The 10,621-nt window shown below is 37.5% G+C and overlaps 1 protein-coding gene across 2 annotated transcripts in view; it reads right to left on the bottom strand.

The window, feature by feature from the left end:
- Positions 1–544: 544 nt before the first annotated feature.
- Positions 545–10,621, bottom strand: part of LOC107709298 (ephrin-A5b) — a 119,389-nt gene continuing 109,312 nt past the window's right edge. The window contains exons 3-5 of one of the 2 annotated variants that reach the window (XM_016513764.1): positions 6,399–6,464; positions 6,103–6,180; positions 545–1,679 (exon numbers count right to left, since the gene is read on the bottom strand). In XM_016513764.1, coding sequence (XP_016369250.1) covers positions 1,555–1,679; positions 6,103–6,180; positions 6,399–6,464 — 269 coding nt within the window. In that variant the 3' untranslated portion in view covers positions 545–1,554. The remainder of the gene's footprint in view (positions 1,680–6,102; positions 6,181–6,398; positions 6,465–10,621) is intronic. The other variant, XM_016513765.1, reaches the window with a different exon arrangement.

Raw genomic sequence — 10,621 nt, 5'->3', positions numbered from 1 at the left:
ATATATATATATATATATAAATAAAATAAATAAATACCTTGCTACGTGAAACATGTAATAGTATCTGAATGATACTAAAAAACAACACTAGTACACGTCCATTTGCCGTCTAAGCTTTAAGCAGCAAATGAGCCAGACTCCTGTTGTCAGAATCCTCAGTAATAACGGAGGCAGGGCTGTTTGGAGTCTCAGTGCATTTCTGCTGGTCTACTGGTGCAGACACACAGACTGCGGTTATCATCACTGAGCGTGATATGGCTTTGGAAAGCACAGTGTCTCTCTGAGGGGGAAACGGACAGGTGTGGCGCTAAAAGAGACAGATAAATATGGTTGGGAGGACAGAGCAGTTTGCTGGCTCATTCAGGCGGGCAGACAGACACCTCCAGCCTCTCAGTGGGGATCTGGACTAATAAATCAATGCCTCCATCATGACACGGCGCTGCCAGGAACTCAGGCCTGGGTGGGTGTGTGTTGGCAAGGTGAAAATGCATGAGAAAACTATACTGTACTCAACTACACTGACACTATCTGCAGGCATCAGCATATTAAACGAGTCAGAACTGCACCAATTAACAGCTACAGAACAAACAGATGCATTAATGAAATAAACAAATGAAACTAGACTTTATTTCCCCGATCGAAATGCTGAATTCGAAGCACTTCCAGGAGATATTAGTATAGTGTACAGTATAAGGCCTATTCAAACAAATGCTTATTTTTTCCACCCATGTAAAAGGGGAAAACATCATGCGGAGCCCCTTTCCATATTTGGTTCCTAATGGAGTCGGACACACAGTTATGACAAGAAAAGAATTTCCATGATCCGTTAATGTTGATATCTCATATCAATTGATAAAAGGTCATAGGAAAAATATAGATATTTATGTTGCAGTTAAGTTTATCTTACAAAATACAAAATCATTGTTTTTAGTGGTGTGGTCTACTAAGACAAGTCCCTCAAATTGCAGTAGAGAATCAAATGCAAATTCGGACTAACCAACGTCTTCCTTCGATTGGGAAAGATCCTGCGGCGAGACGCATAACAGACCGTTTCTTCCGATGGATTCTGCAATTTGTTAGGGGAAGGCAGACGAAGGACGAAAGGCAAGAGTCTTTGTGTATATATAATATCGCTAACAGCAGAGCCGGTGAACTCGGGTTGATGTTTATGTCTGTTTTATGTGACACCCACCTAGAAACCTTCAGTTCTCACAGGGCCTCCGGCGTTTCTTAACATGTGCTCTAATTACCCACAAAAGAGCGACTCGCTCCCAATGGACCCAAATCAAATCTGAGACTCCGCCCCCTTCCTCCTGGCAGCCAATCCGCAGCGACCGGCCACCGCAGTTGATTGGTCGGTTGGTTAAACAGGCGATCTGAATTTCTTCTTCGCGCGACTAATTGACTTTTCTTAATCAAAGACAGCGAAGGACCACTTAAATATTGGAAAACAAAACAAAAGCGCAGCAGAAGTGTTCCTGGTGAATCTCAAGCCCTCCCCGGCGCCGGGACGCGCGGGGTCTCCCGAGGGCTGCTTGAGGGGCAGGTGAGGGGCTATAAGGTGAAGAACACAGAGATGCAGAGCAGCAGCAGGGCCAGCAAGGGGCGTGACGTTTGGTGCCGCAGGCCTGAAGTCGACACGTCGCTCCGGGACGGTTCAGCCTCGTGACTGGTATCATCTGGAAACGAGGAGACACCGAAAAAATGTGATCAACTTCTGTGCAGTTGGTTGTAGAATTTATATATATATATATAGTCATTTAGCAGACACTTTTATCCAAAGCGACTTACAAATGAGGACAATAGAAGTAATCAAAACTAACAAAAGAACAACAATATGTAAGTGCAAATGGCGTCTCTCTGAGGACGTCAGCGGGAGAAACGGACAGGTGTGGCGCTAAAGGAGACAGATAAATATGCTTGGGAGGGGAGGACAGAGCAGTTTGCTGGCTCATTCAGGCGGGCAGACAGACACCTCCAGCCTCTCAGTGGGGATCTGGACTAATAAATCAATGCCTCCATCATGACACGGCGCTGCCAGGAACTCAGGCCTGGGTGGGTGTGTGTTGGCAAGGTGAAAATGCATGAGAAAACTATACTGTACTCAACTACACTGACACTATCTGCAGTGTTAATTGATATAAGCATGCGCTTTTAACAACTTTTCACCACGGATCGCCTACTAAACTAAAACTGGCTCTGCACCTGGTTTTCTGAGCCTGTGAAATGTTAACACTTTATTTTGATAGCTCACTTCAGACATTCTACTAACTATAAGTAACTTTGCAAGCACCCTAACAATAAACCCAACCTGAAAGTCTACTATTACTCTAATGAGAGTTAGCTGACGTGTAGTAATGTTTTTGTAATGTTTTTTAAAGAAGTCTCTTCTGCTCATCAAGGCTGCATTTATTTGATCAAAAATACAGAAAAAAACAGTAATCTTGCAAAATGTTATTACAACATAAAATAATGGTTTCTATTTTAATACCCTTTAAAATAGAATTTATTTCTGTGATGCAAAGCTGAATTTCCATCATCATTACTCCAGTATAAAGTGTCACATGACCTTTCAGAAATCATGCTAATATGCTGATTTATTATTAGAATTATAAATGTTGGCAACAGTTGTGCTGCCAATTTTTTTTAATATTTTTTGGAAACTGCAATTCTTTTTTCAGGATTCTTTGATGAATAAAAAATTAAAAAGAACAGCATTTATTCAAAATATAAATCTTTTACCCCAAACTTTTGAACTGTAGTGTATATTGTTAGAAAAGATTTCTATTTTAAATAAATGCTCTTCTTTTGAACTTTTTATTCATCAAAGAATTCTGAAAAAAAGTATCACGGGTTCCAAAAAAATATGAAGCAGCAACAGTTTCCAGCACTGATAATAAATCATCATATTACAATGATTTCTGAAGATCATGTGACACTGAAGACTGGAGTAATGATGCTGAAAATTCAGCTGCGCATCACAGAAATAAATTACAGTTTAACGTATATTTACATAGAAAACAGCTATTTTACATTCTAATAATATTTCACAATATTATTATTTTTTCATGTATTTTTGATTAAATTAGTGCAGCCTTGATGAGCAGAAGAAACTCCTTTAAAAACATAAAAAAAATCATTCTGATCCCAAACTTTTGACCGGTAGTGTAAGTAAGTCTCTTATAGTTTGTAGAATGTCTAAAGCAGACTATGGAAATAAAGTGTAACCTGTGAAATAATCTGTACATCTACAGATCAGGAAGTCTACAGTAGGGCTGGGCAGTATCGAGTTTGTATGATATATCAATATATATTTTTAAACGATATGGTATGAGGCAATACTGTTTATATCGATATACAGTAATTTGATACACAGAGTCAGCTGCTGCGGGGAAAGTGCATAATCCAATTTGTTCTAAACATGAGGCATGCTTTATTTTAAGGGCAGTAAAACAGCCTAATTTTCATTTTGGGGTGAACTAACCCTTTAACACATGTAGTTTAAAGCGGTTTGTCCCGTCAGAAAGGCTGCATGTGCTGCTAACAGCTACTGTTGCTGTGTAATGCGTTTGAGATGTGCCGTTTTCCTCAATGAACTTACATTTCACAGCTATATTCTCCATCTGTAAATGTTAGAAAGTCATGGAAATATTCCCATTTTGTTGTTGAGTCTCCGCTAAACTTCACAGACTTCAGGGAACAAGCGCCGCAGCACATATGTGCCATACAGACGGAGCGCAAAAATTCAGATGAAAAAAAAATACACATTTTGCTGAAATATTTGTAGCTGGCCAATGAATGTGCCATATGTAGACTTTTAAACCTACAAGTAAGTGTATTTTTATGATAGCAGTAACTGTACAGTGAATTAGTCTGTGCTTTCATTTTTATTTTTAGCTTACTGAATTTAACTTCTGCTTTAAAAGCATTATTTTTGTTTTTAGATTTTAATGTTACAATGTAATAAAGTAATGCACATAATATATAGCATAGCCTACATAGTTACATTCACTATTTGTTTTCATAGCCTTTAATATGAACATTGTTTCACTGGACAACATTAGGCAGGATGTGAAATAAAAGTTGTTGTTTTTTTAATCCAAAAAGAAAAATATAGAAAATACAGAGATATATACCGTATATGGCAAATCAGCAAATTTTATTTAATTTAATTTATAATAGTTTAATTAGATTGTAATCATCAAAGAGCATGTCTAATCAATTGAATTCATAAAACTTTAATAATTTATTAAAATTGTAACAATAATAATTAAATGTTGATTTTTTTTCAGAAATTCTGTGTTGTTGTTTTAAATTAATCTGATTTATTCTGTATGATTTAATTTCATTCTTATGATTTATTTAATACTTTATGATTTAATACAAATGTATCATCAAAAACAATAGCTTTAAAAATCTTTAGCAATTGAATTAATCTTTTAAAATGTAACAAAATTAAATTTGAACAAATCCTATTATTTTTTTGAAAACAGTGTTTTCCATTTGCATTTAAAATTTAATTTAATTTAAATAATAAAAAAGCTTGTCTAATCAATTAAATTAATATAACTTTAATAATTTATTAAAATGGTAAAACAATTCTGTTGTCTGTTCTTAATTTTTCTGTTTTAAGATTTAATGCAAATATATTATCAAAAACAATGTTATTATAATTAATGTATATTACTTTAACAATTTAATATTTTAAAATGCATTCAAATGAAATTTCAACAACTTGTTTTTTCCCCGTTTTTTTTTTTTTTTTTTTTTGCAAACAAAGTGCTGCAAAAGGTTTATAGTTTATATTAAAATGTGGATAAACATTTTTTTTTGATATTCCTTAAAAAAATAATGCTTTAATAAACAATCATTAATTATTGTTATTATCATTACTATATTGAGACGTACATTCTATTGTACAATATGTTTCTATCATAATTTCTTTAAGTTTAACCAAACTTTTAACCAGAGTAAGTTTGGTGGGTTGTAGTGAATTTGACGAGTTTTCTCAAATGAAATGGTGACGGAGTGACTCAGACTCGAGTCCATATCGCGATTTTATTACGCATACTTTCAATTTCTTTTTATCCAAATTTTGCCACATTTCTGTGACATTCCGCATTTTTATGACTGGGTACAAAACAGATTTCAGTACTTCAATAGGTTGGTATATTAACATTATATCAGTTAATGAAATTATGGTATTTAACTGTAAATTTAAGTTAAAACCGTAAAACCTAAAACGTTACTACCGTATTTTTTACGGTAAAATTCCGGCAACCACAGCTGCCGGTTTTTTACCGTAAATTTTACGGAATTTTTTTTACAGTGTAGGCAATATGCCTGTGGACGGATTCGCCATTAATCACCACATAAAACCAAAGCAGTCTGTGGTTGATCACGGTCAGACGCTCATTTCGTGTCACAGTGGGCTTTACACCAATTTACAGTCCGACTTCTCCCTTGGTCTACTTCAGGACATCTTGAATTTGAATGCAGCTCCAATGTTTGATCATGACACCATGAAAGTCAAAGCTAGCGTGACAGAAATGGCAATAAATATTACGAGCCGGGAGTCGTGCATACAGTATGTTAGCAAGTGCCATGTGTTCGGATGTAATGGGTTTTATCAGGAAGAAGCCAAAACAAGCTTGGTATCGTCCCACGTGACACTGCTAATTTGGCACAAAACCATCGTGCATATCCAAGTTTTGGATCTTAATTCTTCCCGTAGTCGATGTGCATGCATATATTGATACAGTGTGTAAATATAATCCATGCATTTCAGCTGGAAGCCACGATAGACACTGACTGACTGAAGCTTTTGGCTCGCTTAAAGGTCACATGGCTAATTTCTGGTCGCTTAATTGCTTGTGCACAGGGTGGAGATGTTGACAGACAGCCCTCAGCTATTACAAGAGAATGCATTATTAATACGATGTGTACCTCATGCATAAATAAAACAGTCTTTGTGGTTCGAAGTGTCAGAGAAGCCGCAGGCGCAAGTCAAATCAAGGTACATTAATACACATGCACAGAGTGATTAGAGCAAGTAAAGCACACAGACTGAACAGAGCGAAGGTGATTTCAAGCCATACTGACCTCTTGGTTCTAATGCATTGTCTACTTTGTCATCGACAAAAACGCGGTCGTGAATGCCTATGGTTTTCTCGCAGCCATCTACAAAAACAGAAGAAATGAAAAAGATACCGTAAGCCAATCATGTTAGTGGTAATTCAGCAGCCCGACCCACCTGCCAATCAGAGGAAAGCACACAGAAGCAGTCACCTGCCCTTAAAGTCCATTAAAGTGTGTTGCATTGAAAGGCATGGGAGTTTCTGTAACCCAATGCCTCCGACAGAATCGCACGCGTGTGGTTTGTAATAAGTGACACTTACTCGGTGGTCTCACGTACACTTTCAGCTTGAGACACGACCTTCTCCCGGTTTCTGTGATCATGGATGCTGTAAAACACAAAGAAGAGATAAGAAAAGGTGAGTACACACACAAACACCTGAGAAAGATATCGTCTTAGTCTCACACTACACACACACTATCCTATAAAGCTGTGGCTCGCGGGTATATTTTGTGGTCCGAAATAGGAAATTGCTCCTTTCCTGTGGAATCTAAAGGGTGCACGCACACACACACACACGCGGCGCCTGCTGGGTGAAGAGAGGAACGCCACACTGTCATTTGTGGTTTTCTGTCACTAGCAGTCTGCTGGTTTATCAGCCGATTTGGGCCCCAAGAGTTTCGAGCACAAATATACCAGACTGAATTCAAAAGAGGAAAATCCCAGCTGAAATTATAGAGTGACTTCCTCTCAAGTTTATTTTTAGGCAAAGTGTTTCTTGAATGCTACAGTTAAGGTCCAGTAGGAAAGAAAAATCGCACAAAGATCTAGACCTAGACAGAAGCAGAATTAAATGGAGATCTGACTGAAGTATTCTACAAAGTCCCTCAGGGGAACGCAGAAGATTTGCAAGTGAACAAAATGTTTTGCAAGCGAATACAAAGTTCCTCGGAGAACGCAGACATTTTGCAAGTGAAGAGTTTCTCAGGGAATGCAAAAAAATTGCGAGCCAACAGTTTGTCTGTGGAATGCAAAAGTTTTGCAAGCAAAAACAGTTTCTTGGGAATGCAAACATTTGGCAAGCAAACAAAAGTTTTGCGATCAAAAACAATGTTTTTCAGAGGATGCAAAAATTTTGCAAGCAAAAACTAATTTTCTCTGAGAACGCAAAAAATTGCAAGTGAACACAAATGTTTTGCGAGCGAACAGTTTCTCTGTGGAGCGCTAAAGTCTTGCAAATGATTTCTGAGCAAATGCAAAGTTTCTTGGTGGAACGCAAAAGTATTCTTCTTTTGGAAAAAAAAAGAGAGAGATTTCAACAGCATCTCAAGAGAAATTAGCCAACATTCCAAAGATCTCAAACACCTCAAATTCTCCCAAGACCAGATGACCTGAGATATGCATCTGTCAACATTTGGCTAATTAATGTCTTCTTCATAGCAGTTTTAAGACAAATGGCAACAAATCAGCTCTTTCAATGAGACATAAACGTGAAGTTTCTTAAGCCGTGAAAGAGAAAACTCTGAGGAATTCTATGTTCATCTGAGGTTATTCTGTGAGCTTTATTAAGACGGACAGCGCAGTGCAAGTTCAACGGTTGGACTAATTAAGGCTAATTACTCTCAACATGGGATTTTATTCAGTGATCTTTGGTGGAAATGTGCTGTGGTGTGTGTGGGATGTGTAGAGTTCCTACATTACAGTCCACACTGTCTTTTAACACTTCAAAGTCGACAATCACAAGCAGTTTACCTCCATAATGTGATGCATTTCTGAATGAAACAGATGGACAATAAATGTAGGCCAGGACTTGGTTTTATCCATGAGGAATTGATTTCAGAAACAGCCGCAATAACACCATTATGAAAGTAAATAGGGTCAGATTTGCTTTCCATGTTTTAAAATTGCATCAGAACTGATGTCTCACTTAAAATGTGATCTTTGTTTTTCATGCCTTTAAATGCAAAATATTACACCGATATCTTAGAATCATTCATTCAGCACATCAATCTGCTATGAAACATCTTGAATATCTTAAAATCAGCACATATTGACAGCATTTTGTAGTGACATCTGTATGTGTAATGCACATTTCTGAAGTGAACCGCTCTATCCTGATCAGTACTCTCTGCCGGATGAGTTTATTAATGGAATAAAACAAACACCTGAAGCATGTCATGAATCCAAATGATAGAGTTTCACAAAGGAAGAGCCAAATAAAGCCGACAAACAGAGAAATAAAAGATGCTAAAACTCGCTAAACTGGATTACATTACAAGCAACATGACTTGCAAAAAGTACCTTTTGGATTTTTTAGACAATGGTAATATCTTGTTTTTTTAACCATGGCATTCTTTGAAGAACTTTGAAATTGTACTTATATTTTTACATACTTTAATGTTACAAAAAAATTCAACAACTGTTTTCAACATTGATAATAATCAGAAATGTTTCTTGAGCAGCAAATCAGCATATTAGAATGATTTCTGAAGATCATGTGACACTGAAGACTGGAGTAATGATGCTGAAAATACAGCTGCGCATCACAGAAATACATTACATTTTAACAGATATTCACATAGTAAACAGCTATTTTAAATTGTAATAATATTTCACAGTTTTTACTGTTTTACTGTATTTTTAAACAAATAAATGGAGCCTTGATAAGCATATGAGAGTTCTTTCAAAAATTAAAATTTTTTACTGCCCCCAAACCTTTGAGCACTAACTACCAGAACAATGTTCAAGTTGTAGACTGAAACAAGTTTTCCAAGTGTGCTGTAATGAAATGAACAGGGGAGGCACATCTCCAGGAACTCTGCCTCCTTCACCCGTCTACTTAATAATCAAACACATTTTCCGATTGGAAATCTGGCAAGCGTGTGCTCCTGTCAGAGACGGCCCACCCTCTGGGCAAGTATGCTAATCAGCATTTATTTCATTTGACAAAGACAACATACGAATGCAGAGCTATTAAATATGCAGCGCTCTCTTATGAGCGCCGTAGCCAGCGGCAGAGCTTTCTCAATTTGTCCTCATCCATAAAGAGCCTCGACTAATAGCATCAGCAGAGATGAAAAGCATTTCTCACAGCCCTAATCTGCCTCTCTGCTTTAGTGCTGCTGTCTCTCTCTTGTACATGCAAATGAAACAGAAAGTGTGTGTGTGTGTGTGTGTGTGTGTGTGTAAAATATAAATACATATATTCTGACACATATAACATATGTTGCTAAAAAGACCATAACAAAGACAAAGACAGACTTAAAGGACGGACACAACATCTAGAGAGCAGAATATCACTGACATGAGGATGCATGACCCTTTTGATGTGAGACAGCATGAAACCACCTAACAACCATATAGAACACATTAGCAACCCAATAACTGCTTTAAAACGATATGTATCATGAAAAGCACTATACAAATAAATTTGAATTTAATTAAATTGAATTATCAACACCCTAGCAACCACATAACAATACCCTGGTAACCACCCAAAACACTCTAGCATCTGCAGAGCAATACCCTAGCAACTGCAGTACCCTGGCAACACCTTGGAAACTACACAGAGCACCCTTGCAACCACAAATTACACCCTACCAATCCCAAAGCAACACCCTAGCAACTGCACAGCAACACCCTGGCAACCACACAAAACACCCTAGCAATCACATAGCAGCACCCTGGCAACCACACCCTAACAACCGCAATGTAACACCCTAGCAACTCCATAGCAACACTTTGCCACACAAAGCATGCTAGCAATCACGTAGAAAAACCGTATAAAAACACCCTAGCAACTGCATAGCAACACCTTGGCAACAACCCATAACACCCTAGCAACCACACAAAAACCTTAGCAACTGCGTAGCAACACCTTGGCAACCACCTATAATCCCCTAGATTATCATTGCAGTGAGTTTTTCACAACTTAAATTCATCAATGTAAAAATCTAGTTATTGAGACACTGAGTAGTTTATAATGTCCAGGACAAGTGGATTTTGTGAAGGGGCAAGTGAAAGAGAATTTTACTTACCGACCAGACAAGTAACCTGATTAAAACATCAATAACAAACAATAACTAGGGAAGCACCGAAATTTTGGTGAGAATGATTCTGAAAAAAATTCTACTTAAAGGGGTCTCATGATGCGATTTCAATTTTTCCTTTCTCTTTGGAGTGTTACAAGCTCTTGGTGCATAAAGAAGATCTGTAAAGTTGCAAAGACTAAAGTCTCAAATCCAAAGAGATATTCTTTATAAAATTTAAGAGTCAACCACGCCTACCTAAAACGCCTCGTTCTAACACGCCCCCACATACCTACGTCACTATGTGGGAAGATTTGCATAACACCGCCCAAATGTTCACGCAAAGAAAGAAGGCGTAACTTTTATTCTCGCTGTAGTATTGTTGCCGCCGCCATGTTGTGGAGATGCTGTGTGTTTCATTGTGAAAGCGAAACTAATTGTTTGGTCTTCCAAAAGAGGACAATATCCGGTTTGTCATGCCTGGAGCTGATCCGTGCTGGTCGCTGAGGAAATACAT

Source organism: Sinocyclocheilus rhinocerous, unplaced genomic scaffold (assembly GCF_001515625.1).
Source record: "Sinocyclocheilus rhinocerous isolate Xijiao unplaced genomic scaffold, SAMN03320098_v1.1 scaffold866, whole genome shotgun sequence".
NCBI classification, from domain to species: domain Eukaryota; kingdom Metazoa; phylum Chordata; class Actinopteri; order Cypriniformes; family Cyprinidae; genus Sinocyclocheilus; species Sinocyclocheilus rhinocerous.
Note: the sequence above shows the minus strand (reverse complement) of the source record. Positions and strands in the feature narration are given on the sequence as shown.